The sequence below is a fragment of the Parasteatoda tepidariorum genome, chromosome 6 (genome assembly GCF_043381705.1).
Source record: "Parasteatoda tepidariorum isolate YZ-2023 chromosome 6, CAS_Ptep_4.0, whole genome shotgun sequence".
Lineage (NCBI taxonomy): Eukaryota > Metazoa > Arthropoda > Arachnida > Araneae > Theridiidae > Parasteatoda > Parasteatoda tepidariorum.
Genome location: NC_092209.1, coordinates 52,253,807 through 52,265,941, shown reverse-complemented (window position 1 = coordinate 52,265,941; position 12,135 = coordinate 52,253,807). Strand labels below are relative to the sequence as shown.

At 28.5% G+C, this 12,135-nt stretch overlaps 1 protein-coding gene across 1 annotated transcript in view; it reads right to left on the bottom strand.

Annotated features, from left to right (window-relative positions):
• LOC107447355 (spatacsin) overlaps window positions 1-12,135 on the bottom strand; it is a 58,142-nt gene that overhangs the window by 21,056 nt on the left and 24,951 nt on the right. The window contains exons 17-25 of the mRNA XM_071182368.1: window positions 11,439-11,607; window positions 10,197-10,402; window positions 8,913-9,021; window positions 6,233-6,392; window positions 4,017-4,215; window positions 2,925-3,002; window positions 2,693-2,826; window positions 1,645-1,848; window positions 29-127 (exon numbers count right to left, since the gene is read on the bottom strand). Of these exons, the coding sequence (XP_071038469.1) occupies window positions 29-127; window positions 1,645-1,848; window positions 2,693-2,826; window positions 2,925-3,002; window positions 4,017-4,215; window positions 6,233-6,392; window positions 8,913-9,021; window positions 10,197-10,402; window positions 11,439-11,607 (1,358 nt within the window). The remainder of the gene's footprint in view (window positions 1-28; window positions 128-1,644; window positions 1,849-2,692; window positions 2,827-2,924; window positions 3,003-4,016; window positions 4,216-6,232; window positions 6,393-8,912; window positions 9,022-10,196; window positions 10,403-11,438; window positions 11,608-12,135) is intronic.

The following is a 12,135-nucleotide window of genomic DNA, read 5'->3' as shown; positions in this document are numbered from 1 at the left end:
CTAATTTAAAGTTAAAAAAAATACTCACATCCCAAAGCTTGTTTTGAAATGCTTCTATACTTGAATCAAATCTTTTGTAGACAATAAAGCTTCTGAGAAATCCCATCAGCGATGGCAATGGAGTACTCTAAAAAAATTTTGAAATAAGAACATAACTAGGAAAAAGAATAAATTTATTTTAGATTAAAAATCTTTATCTAAAATTATTCATTGAACTGAAAACTGTTTATTGGCGGATAGTAAGAGCTATTTTTGGAGAAATACTAGTTGATGGCACATGACACAAACATTCAAATTTAGAACTTTATCGTGCCTTCAAAGAACCAGATGTCATCAAATACATAACAATCCAACGAATTAAATGGGTTGGCCCTGCTAATAGAATGAACAAAGAAGGTTCAACACAGAAAATATTCTTGGACATGCCCTCTGGAACAAGAGCTAGAGGCGAAACCAATCTCAGAAGGGTTAACTGCCTAGAAAGGGATTTCGTGATTTTAAGGAGTGATTAATTGGAAGACCATGGCCAAAAATAGAAAGGCCTGGAGAAACATTCTTGAGAAGGACAGGGCCCGTCCAGGGATGTTATGCCACTGAAGAAGAAGGAAACTCTTTATAAAAGAAAATATTTCATGTATAAGCATTTATCAGTAGGGAAACCATATGGCTGCTAAAAAAAGTTATTTTGGTAGTATTACTATGGTCACGTCCCAGTTCCTAATGTGATTATAATGTAGATGTGTAATTCTGTATAAAGTGGTTAAATCTTGAAAAAGGATACCTCCAGCTATTGGGCCATGTCCATGCAACTCAGACTCCGTAATATACACAATATAAAAAAAATATTGTATCACAGAACACAAACCATGTGCAATCTCAAAGAGCATAAGTAGCTGATCTAAGAGTATGAAATGCATATATTTGGATGGTGCTGACATCTAGTTTAAAATAAACTGTCTCCAGTTACATTGAAAATAGCCTGACACAGCCATCTAGTGTGTAAAATAAGAAATAAAAAAATTCTGGAAAAAGAGATAGATATATTTAAACCTTTTTGGTGCATTACTTTTCAATGTTTTAGACCGGAAATGTCTCGGGCAGGAGAAACAGGAGACAAAAGCTCAACCTGTGATTTTGACGGGACCGAGAGGTAAGGAGTTAAACAAATAACCAGGCTGTATAGGGACTGTATAAGAATTTTAAAAATATCTGTTAGAGAAAATATTAAGTTTTTGAAAAACATCTTTTTCAGATACAGAAAATTTTAAGTTTCTGAAAAACATATTTTTTTGCTCATATATCTGCAAACAATATTTTAATTTCAGAGTTTAAAAAGTTCAGAAATCCTTAGCACACATAAAAGAAGTGTTCCAAATATGTTTAAAAAAAATCTGAGATAAAAACTTATTTGAAGAAACTTTGTTAGTTTGCAACCCCCACTATCTAGCTACATGTTTTATGCAATCAAGCAGTGCATGATGAAATTCCTGATGAAGCTTTAACTAGAAACACAAAAATTTTAAAGATTATAAAATTTTATAAGTTTTCAGAAAACAAGTATTTCTCAAAATAAATAAACAAAAATTCGAATGTGATCAACCAGATTTTTGATAAAATATAATTTTTAAAAAGAAGTACACTCACAGGCAGAAAAATGTGAACACCTTGCCACAATGTTAAAATTTTATGATGGTGAATAGCAATTACAATCAGATTTTCCAGGTCATCTGTGTTAATATTTGGAATTCTCAGTTCAGGAAAAAAAGTCTCAAGCTGTTTTTGGATTGTTTCATTATGGCTAAGACTTGTATAAAGCCACATGAAGAAGCAGGCTTCAATAGGAGCTTCCTAAGACCAATTAATAACAATAAATGTATTAACACACAAGCAAATACATACAATTACTCACTAGAAATGAAATATAATATGCTAGCTTCAAATTGCATTTAAATATAAAGACAAAATTAGATCTAAAGGTTTAGTTATCCTGAATAATGTTAAATGAAATCTAAAGCAATGTCTTGTTTAAAAAAAAAAAAAAAATTCCAACTAAAACTATTGTTTCATACAGAGGTTTTCCTTTTATAAACATTAGAGGATATACAACATTACTTCCTGAGAGTCAGAAAATTTGTTAAGTGTTTAGTGTGCCAAAATACAAAACATGCTGGGCTGAATAGAAAAAGCAATGCTTTGAACAAGTTCAGCATTATATATGCTTCCAATTTATAAAAAAAAAATTAACTCCGAAAGTCATTAATAAGGGACAGCATGCTACAAACACAATGTGTAATAAATGAATGTATATTATTAGTAAACTGAAATAATAATAGATAATCTCTTTATTAATAATAAAAAAACAGCCATTATCATTGATTACAAAATTGGCACAATGTGCTCAATTTTTAAGTTTAATTGCATATTAAGATTAAAAAGGAAACTTTTTTTTCAATAAACAAAATTTATAACTGTCCATTTTTTCAGAAATTGAATTCTAATACTTGGTTATGCATAATAAGGTTATTATTTTGATTTGCCTCTATGTGTATATATATAGAATTTACACAATAACTTTAAATAAGAAAAAAATGAATTTCACATCAATATACTATTTACAAGCAACATAATTAAAGTTATTAATAAGAATAATTGTTAAAATATATTTCAACAGAAAAAACAATACGATGCTTACAGGGTAAGATGCAGCAAGAGCAGCTAATATTGGATTTTGAATCTCGTAACATGTATGCAACAAGCAATCTGATGGGGAGTCAGTTCCATGAGCAAGAAGCAGTTGGCTAAATAAATCTTTCAACACATACGATCCTAAAATAAGATATTAAACAAAGGAAAAAAATAGTAACTTTATAAGGTGTATCCATATCACATTAATACTGATAAATTATAGAGGTTTAATGACTCACGCAAATCAGTGTCTGAAGAGGTAGAGGTTTCTTCACTAGTCACAGATATTTTATCATCATCAGGCTCAGTGTTTTTTTCTGAAAATGGCATATTTTAATTCAACATTCTATCATTAATTGAAGAAGATTACAGTGGAAAAAAAACCATATTGAGTTTTAGAGAATGTGTAAAAATCAGTTTAAAGTGTAAAGAAGCTGCTTTAAAACAACTCTTTCCACTAAGCCTTAGTTACATCGATAGCGAACTAAACTGATGTTATACTTCAACTTAATAAAGATGGCAAAGTTCATCAAGTAGAAGTATGTATGAATTTTTAGAACATATTCTTAAACCTGGAAAACCAAAAGTTTCTAGAATATCATTTAAAATACTTTTCCATTAAGCTCTTCAATAAAAAAATAATAATAATAAATTTCAAATATGAGGAAAAATGTAAGATTATTTTAAATACCAAAAAGTTTTTTTTTACATATTTGAACAACTGCTAAAGAGAACAAATATTTTTAGAACATCATATGCTTAGTTTTTAAAATGTTTTAAAAGTTTAATTTCCACAAAGCACTAAATTTTTGAGACCATAATGCCTAAGCATTAATTTGTCTTTTTTTTTTTTTTTTTNTTTTTTTTTTTTTTTTTTTTTTTTTTAGAAAAGAGGGTTGTTTTGAAGATTTTTTGTCCAGTTAAGCTAAGACTTTATTTCCTGTTTGATAATACCTCTAACAAGGACTGCCAAGTCAATTAAAACTCATTTATGTATCACACATTTTTGTAATATAAATATATAATGTTATATATAATTATTTTTATATATAATATAAATTATTTTTAGTGGAAAAATGAATCTTCAATAAAAAGCAACAAGTGATATTATTTTTTTTATTTCAGTTTATATATTTTTTTCTTCTTTTTTTATTGTTTATCTGATAAAACATTATTATAAATAATTTCTTTATCACTGGACAGGAGCAACCTTTTGGTGGTGAATATGTTATTATTAGTTCTATTTATTTTTTTTACTTATGTATTTATTATTATTATCTTTTTTTTGTTCATTTAATAAAAAGGTTTGTTTTTTAGTAGTCAAAACTTACTAGATTCAACTGGTGCATCCTTGATAACTCCAATACGAGTATACAAAGATCTCCGCATATCTTTCTTCTGAGATTTTAGAGAAGAAACACTCTTGGTCTCATAAGCGACATCGTACAGCAGAGAAGACTTTCGATGAAGAGAGTGAAATATATGATAAGAGATGCAAGAGTTAGAAAATCGAGAAGCAGCTTTCAGGACCTAGAAAAATTATGGTTAATATCAATAATTTAGAAATTTTATGAAGAAACTGAAGAATTAAGGATATCAATTATTCTCTAATTAATTAATTACTAATTAATTAGATTAATGAATGCCTAATTAATTAAACAAATTTAAAAAACAAAGTTATCAGAAAATTAGTGTTTAAAAAAAGTTTATTGATGCAATGAGGGGAGTGGAAACAATTTTGAGTCTTGAGAAGTATGGTCAATTTTAACAATGTTGAATTACAGTCAATGCTATATAAAACGGCTTCTGACATCTAAAGCAGAATGGGAGGTGAAGTGGAAGATTTTAGTATTGTTAGTGCACAAAAATACCGTAAATAATTACTCATAATTTAAAAATACTAGAATAATTTAGATAAAACAATGCTATTTTTTAATAACAGGGTGCGTAGTCAAATTTTTCAGCAAAAAATAATCACCTTTTAAGTACTTTTTAAGCACTCAAAAAAAATTTTAAGCACTTTATAAAAATATTATAATTAGTATACGCCAACTAGTAATTTTTTTCCCCTTCATATTGTTGAAAGTTCGTCATATATTAATAAAATGCAAAATAGTTTTCTAAGTTACATGTTCATGATAAAATAACTAGTTTCTGACAAAGAATTATATTAGCCACCATAAAAACAATTTATGCACAGTTTTAAATACATTCAATATTGATGAATCATTCAATTTTTTAAATTTATAATTCCTTTACAAAATTATGTAAAACATTTTATTCAAAATTATAAATAATTAATTTAACTATTATTTAAAAAGTTTATCTCTCTTGCAAAATGCAGCAGAGTTGCTCATGAGAATGCATGACTCCTGAAATTCATACTCTACAGAACGATGGTACGTCGAAATAGATTGTGGTTAAATGAATTATGAAAACGTTGAATAGAACAATGTGAAAACCACGCTTTTTGAGTAATTCAAAGCAAAAATTGATATGGTAAAGAAAAGAATCTCATTTTGGAAAAAGGAAAATTAAGCACTTTTTAAAAACACCTCATGAAAAAAGCACCTTTAAGGGCTTTTAAAAAACGAATGTCGAAAATAAGCACCTTTAAGCACTTTTTAAAAACGCTACACACCCTGAATAAGAATCAAGAAAGTAACAAAATGATTGAAAAAACACAACAGGATTTTTTTTAGTTAATATAGATATATAAAGTTCAATTTCAAAATAATACATAAAAGGTGAGATATGCATTTAAAATAATTAACTTGCTCTGAAAAGCTATTTTTGTAAAATAACACAAGTCGAAGTAAATGGAAAGAATGCATGTTTTAATTCAAAAGTAAACTGCCCAAGGATACAAACTGGTTTTCAAAATAGTAAACAAAATACAATTTTTTAAATAAACAAGAAAACTATAATAAACATATTTATTGTGTCCCGTGAAAAGAAATTTATAAAGATTGTGAATGCATGTTTTAAATTTAAGGAATGCTTTGGGGACTTTTTGCCCCTTTAATCATATACTCTTTTGATTTAATGTGAAGTAATACTTATTTCACAAACTTTTTGACCACAGATCATGACCATCAAGTAGAAAAATCTAAGGCATTATGCTTTCTTCATCTAAAGAGAATTCAAGATGTTTCCCATTTCATATGCAGTGACATAAAAAAAATAGTGTTTTTAATAATTTCTTTGAAAATTTTGTTAAATCAATTGACTTATTTTTAGTGGAAGCATTTTGGTTTGAAAGTGCTAAAAATGTTTGACACTTATTTAGGAAGTGAATTTCATGGAAATAAAAAGAATAAAACAAAAACTTTGGTTGCTACATTAGAATAGATGGTTCAGAGTGAATGTTTTACTAGGCATTAAAATAGGATTGTGTCTAAGGGCTTTCAAATGAAATTTAATGCATCAAACATTGTAATGGTTAAATCGCTGTAATAGGGGTCATACTAAAGAGAGTTTATTACAAAAGAATTCTAAATTGAAAAAAAAAAAATCAAGAGCTACAAAAATAATGCAGAATACTAACTTGTTCCTTAGGTATTTGGAAAATTTGAGCAAACACTAAAAATTGCAGCCATTTATTTTGCTTGGCACATTCATATAAATAATGATTCCCAGCTTCAACTTCATATAAGTGGCTAATTGTCATTGCAGGCATCCATAATATGACATCTTGAAATAAAGAACTGAAATAAAGATATACTTTCAGCTACAGAATTCAAGACTTGAAAATACTGTTCTACAAATAAATATGTTGTACAAATAAATATATAATATTATATTTAAAGAAGTTAAATATTTTAAGATTACTTCATTACCACTGGAATAAAAAATCTACAGAACTTTGTAACCAACTAAGACTAAGTGCATATTGAAAAAAACTTCAATAAATTCTATATTTTCAGCCTATTTTGAGATATGATGAGCACGAAGATTCAGCTAAACTGGCTCTTAAAATTAAGAAATTAAAATATGAATTTCAAAATTTTCTAATTTTGTAAATTTAAGAATATCCTTAAAAGAACCAGTAGCTAAACAAATAAAAAAAAATTAAATTACAACAATTCTCAATGAATTACCAAATTTTTCTTCACAATACTGGTATGCTGATGATGGTGTTATAGTTGTCAAAGGCAAAACTGCAAAACAGTCTCTGAAATTATGAATGGTGTACTGCTAGAAGTAGCTAGATGCTCTGAATCTGGCTTATCAGTAAACCCAAAAAAAGCGCCTTAATCTTGGTGATGTGCATTACCTAGTTCGTTTAGATCTTACTGAGAAAGTCAAGTTTCTCTTTCTTTTCTTTGACTTCAAACTTTACTGGGGTTACCATCTTGAATACTGCGTCCGCAGGGCTAACAAGATATTTTTGTCTAGCAGAAATGTGAAATTTGAAATGTGAAAACGTGAAATTTATGCCCCAAGATAGTTTACTGGATTTACTCAATGATCATTATCGTATAATCACATATGGCATCATTATCTGGTGGTCTAGGATTTAATTGAGCTCCGTCAGGTCTGGATTTAAGAGACTGCAAAGAATGGTCTGTGTAGCCTCGTCAGGCTGTCTTAGGACCACAACCACGGCTGCGCTTGAGAGCTTACTTGGGCTCCTTAAACTATATCTGTGCATTGAAACTGAAACTCAGACATGCATGAAATGCTTTATGCACCTTGGTTCATGGAAAGAATTCTCTAATATACCTAGAGATTATATGTCACAAAGATATGCTTTGCATAAGTCTTTCAAGATCCATTTTTTTTCCAGAAATGAATGGCTCAAATGTCCTTGGTGTCTTAAGGACAGTTGTCTGGTATGGTACACTGACGGATCAAGGCTTGGTCTTAAATCAGAGACAGGTATTTACTGTTCCAATGATGATACCAAACTTCACTTTCCTCTTTGTAGCTATGCTACTGTTTTTCCGGCTGAAGTCTATAATATCATCTTGTACTGCAAGGGTGTGTCTAGACATACTTATTATCTAAATATACTTAATTACATCTACACTGACAGTCAGGCTGCTCTTCTATCACTAACAAGTTGTAAATTCACCTCTTATTTCATGTGGGAGTGCTTCTCAGTCGTTCGCAACCTTTCTACTCATAACAAGGTATACCTACACTGGATTCCTGGGCATATGAGTATTCCTGCTAATGAGCTGGCAGATGAATTAGCAAAGGCTGGCTCCAGTGTGATTTTCTGTGGTCCTGAACTAGCTTTGGGAATTTCTTCCACATTCTTCAGGACATCTATTTTCTAGCTCTAGTAAGCAAGATTGTCTATGAGCAATGACTTAACTAGGAGGGTCACATAAGCTAAGCAGTTAAATTGTAACTGTCGCGGTGTGTGTCAAAAACAGCTCCTTAAGCTAAACATGAATAGCTTAAGGAAGGTCATTGGTCATTTGACTGGTCACTGCACCCTCAGGAGACCCTTTTGCATTATGGGTATTGCACTCGATCCTCTTTGTCGTGGTTGTGATCTAGAGGAGGAGACTTCACAACATATTCTTTGTGAGTGAGAGGTCTGTTTTGCTCAAAGATTTGAGTACCTGTGACAACATTGTGTTAAGGTCTAGGAACTACAGGATACTCCTGTCAGGTTACTGAACTTTGTATCAGGTATAAAACTTTTCTGCTAGTCATGATCTAGGGCTTTGGGTTCATTTGACCACTGGTCAATGAGCCTTGCTCCTCAGAGCTGCCCAAATTCCAAGACTAATATTGTGATAACTTTTAAAAAATTAGTTACAAATGAATCTATAAGTCTCATGCAAAGATGCCAACTTGCTCCGGACAGCAAATATATATTTTAAAGTGATAGTTTATCAATTGTGATTCTTGGTTTGATACATTCAATTTAGTAGATTTTTATCCACTACTTTTTCTAAATAATTTGTTGGTCTATACAATACACCACTTTATAGTACTCATGTCATGCCATACCTTTTAAAAGGCAAGCAAAAATAGTCAAATATTTGAAAAATTTACTTGCAGTTATTTACCGTTTTTTTAAAAATTATTTTGGCGTGTCCGGAGCAGTTGGCATCTCTGCTCATGACAGATAAAGGGATAAAAAATTACTCAATTATAAAAACTTAGATTAGGACCTTATTTATTTGTCGGTCACTTTACATCAAGAGTAACTGCAGTAAAATGAAATTCTAAAAAACAAACCACCAAAAACTATAAATATAACTTACTCAGCATCACAATTGAAAGGATTCCACTTGTTTAAAATTATGTTTTCTAGTTCTGACACTAAAGAGAGTGCATGAGTTTTGTCTATGTAAGCTTGTTTAAATTTTCTTCCTAAATATTATAAGAAAAGCACATCAGAAAACTATCACAATATCATTAAAAATGAATTTTATAACAGCTAATATTATATTTTCTAATTCTGACACTAAAGACAGTGCATGAGCTTTGTCCGTGCAATCTTGTTTAAACTTTCTTCCTAAATATTATTAAAAAAAGGACAATAGAGAAATATCAACATTTATTTATGTACAGAGTATAAAAAACATTGTTTTTTATTGTGCCAAATACATTGATTAAATAAAGTTGATACTTAAACCTAATATTGTGTAGTTTGATTAGAAAGGTATGCATTTTGCAGCCCCTTCCCTAGCATCTAAAACCCTGCTATGTACTACTCTTTCATTTGAATAACATAGGGAAAATTTGTTTTTTGATTCAGGAAAGTTAAAAAAATAAAAAGCTGTGGCTAATGCTCTGAGGGTTAAAAGTGTACATTTTATTTAAAAAAAGAATTCAACCAAAAATTTCTGTTTGTGCATATATCAAATTTATAAGACTTCTCACTCATTTAAATAAAAATTTTTTTTTGATTAATTTGAATGTTTAAGCTATTTCCTATGAAAATTAGCAAAAGTTTCAACATACAATAAGTAGGAAAGTCATAAGCATTTGCAACACAATTAAGTTAATCGCTAATAAACAATACTTTAAGTGTCAATTGTTCTTGGGTTTATTTTTAGAATTACATTCAGATCAATAACAATCAAAATAAAGGCAAGTGACTTTTGGTTAGACAGTTGAAAAATTACAAAACATTAAATTGGAGCAAATGTATTAATTTTGATTATTTGTACAATGAAATTATTTTTAATTTCAGAATAATTTCTAATTTTTCCAAAATTACAAAAAATGCATAAAATATAGATTTTTCAATTGGTTTTCAAATATTTTCTCTAGTGTTCTGAAATTGAGTATTAAATCTATGGAAACTGTGAAAAATTCATTACCAAATTTGAGAAGCAATGAACTAAAAACAGTGCAAATTATAGAAATTTTTTAATTAACATATTTGAGTATTTCTTCGTTATGAAACAAAATTTCTTTATAAAAATTCATTTTTATTACAAAGTCAGTATATGTACTGAATAATTACGAAACAAAATAAAATAAAAACTGGCTATTTATTCTTTTAAACAGTAGTAATAATCTGAATAACATTTACAAACCTATATCAGGAAAACTCTTATCATAATCTGAATCTCCTTCCAAAATCCGAGAATCGTGCAACATATTTGCGGCAATCAAAGAAGCTCTGAGAGGCAAAGAATCTTGTCCAAGCAATTCAATGAAAGCTATACAAGATGCACAAATATCCAATGCTTTATAATTTGTCAGTGCATAATCAATAACTTCCCTACAAGTGGCACGCACCCTGAAAATATTAATAATATATTATCATTAAATAAGTTTAAAAATTGCGGATAGATGTTAAATTTTTTTGAAAATTCAGACTGTATAGTTAAAGAGCTTAATAAGATCTGGTAAGTGACATTTTGGAAACATTTAATTTTCCTAGTCTTATAAATGTTATGGCTAGTTGTGGGTAAATTTACTTTTCTGCTTATCTCCATACATTAATCTTATCTGCTGATATTATTCTGTTCATCTTGCAGCAGTTTTTACAAGAAAAAGCTTTTGTGCAAATAGATTCTTCCTGCTTCCATACATTATGATACTGATATTGACCAATTAGCTAATTTATCACTAAACATATTCTTTAAGTTATCTCATCAAGAGCAAATAAAGAAAGAACAATAAGTGAGAAATGTGCAACAGAGATTAATTTCAACTTAACAATTGGCATAATATTTTATCAGAAAATAATTTGAAATTAACAAATTAAAGTGGAACAGGCAGATATTGGAAGGAACTGCGTCACTCCAGAAAAGAAGAGAACCCCCAAAGGTAAAAACTTACCTTTCACACATCTTTTTACAATCTATTCAAATCGTTCTTTTTATATTCATTTCAATTAACAATCAATTCAATTTCATCAAAAATCAATTTTTTGAAATCAACTTAATGAGAAAAATGAATGTGAAATATTCATTACATGGACTTCCTTTCATTAAAAATATTTTTTATAAAATGTATATGGAATTTGAAGAATTGTATTTATGTATTTTTTTAAAATATGGAATTTAATGTAAAATGTGCATACACCATAAAGTAAACATTATGTTTCATATTGGAAAAAACACCTCTTTGATTATGCAAATTTCAAAGTTTTTATATTAAAAATATATAAATATGTATCAGTGTCAGAAATTCTAATAAAATAAAAACATTTCTTAACGTAAAATTTAAAAAAATAACTATGCATAATTAAATATTAAAGAAAACAATATTACAAAATCATTATTTTTATAGCAATAAAAATATAATTTTAAACATAAAATAGGACCAACCGTGAAAGTGAAAGTCCAGTTTCTAAAATGACCTCTTGAGCAAAAAATTTTAAATAAGAATAATTAGGGCGACCTTCCATTAAATAATACAAGTAAGTCAACTCCTTTTTCAAACCAAACTGTTCTGACAAACTTTGAAGAGAAAAATGTGGCAATTCATTTTGAGAGTCTGAAATATTAATGAAAAAGAAATTAAACAAAAAATATTCATAATAATTAAAATATTTTTATACAATAGAAGATCTTTATAAAACAAACCTTGAAATATGAGGCTTTTTGGATTATATAGAATACAGTGATATATAAATCATCTCACTTATCTTTTAACTTACCTACTAAATATGACAATATTAGTCTGGAACAGATCCATAGTATAATACTTTGAAATAATTTTTAGAAACAAATATTTCAAAATATGCATATTATTATTTACAAAAAAAAAATTAATTTTCAGAAGCATTAGAAATAGAAACAAGCAAATTAATCAATTTTGGTTTGTTTGGCTTTTGAAATTTTAACCTCTTAACAAATAGTAAATTTTAACCTCTTAACTGTAAAAAGTTAACAGTTCTTTCTTAGTTAAAGAAATTTCTTTGCTGCGAATTTCATTGTTTACTCTCACAAAGCTAGAGTGGTTCATAGATATTTGCAGTATATAAGTCTTCTATATCTATCTATCTAATCGTTATATATATAT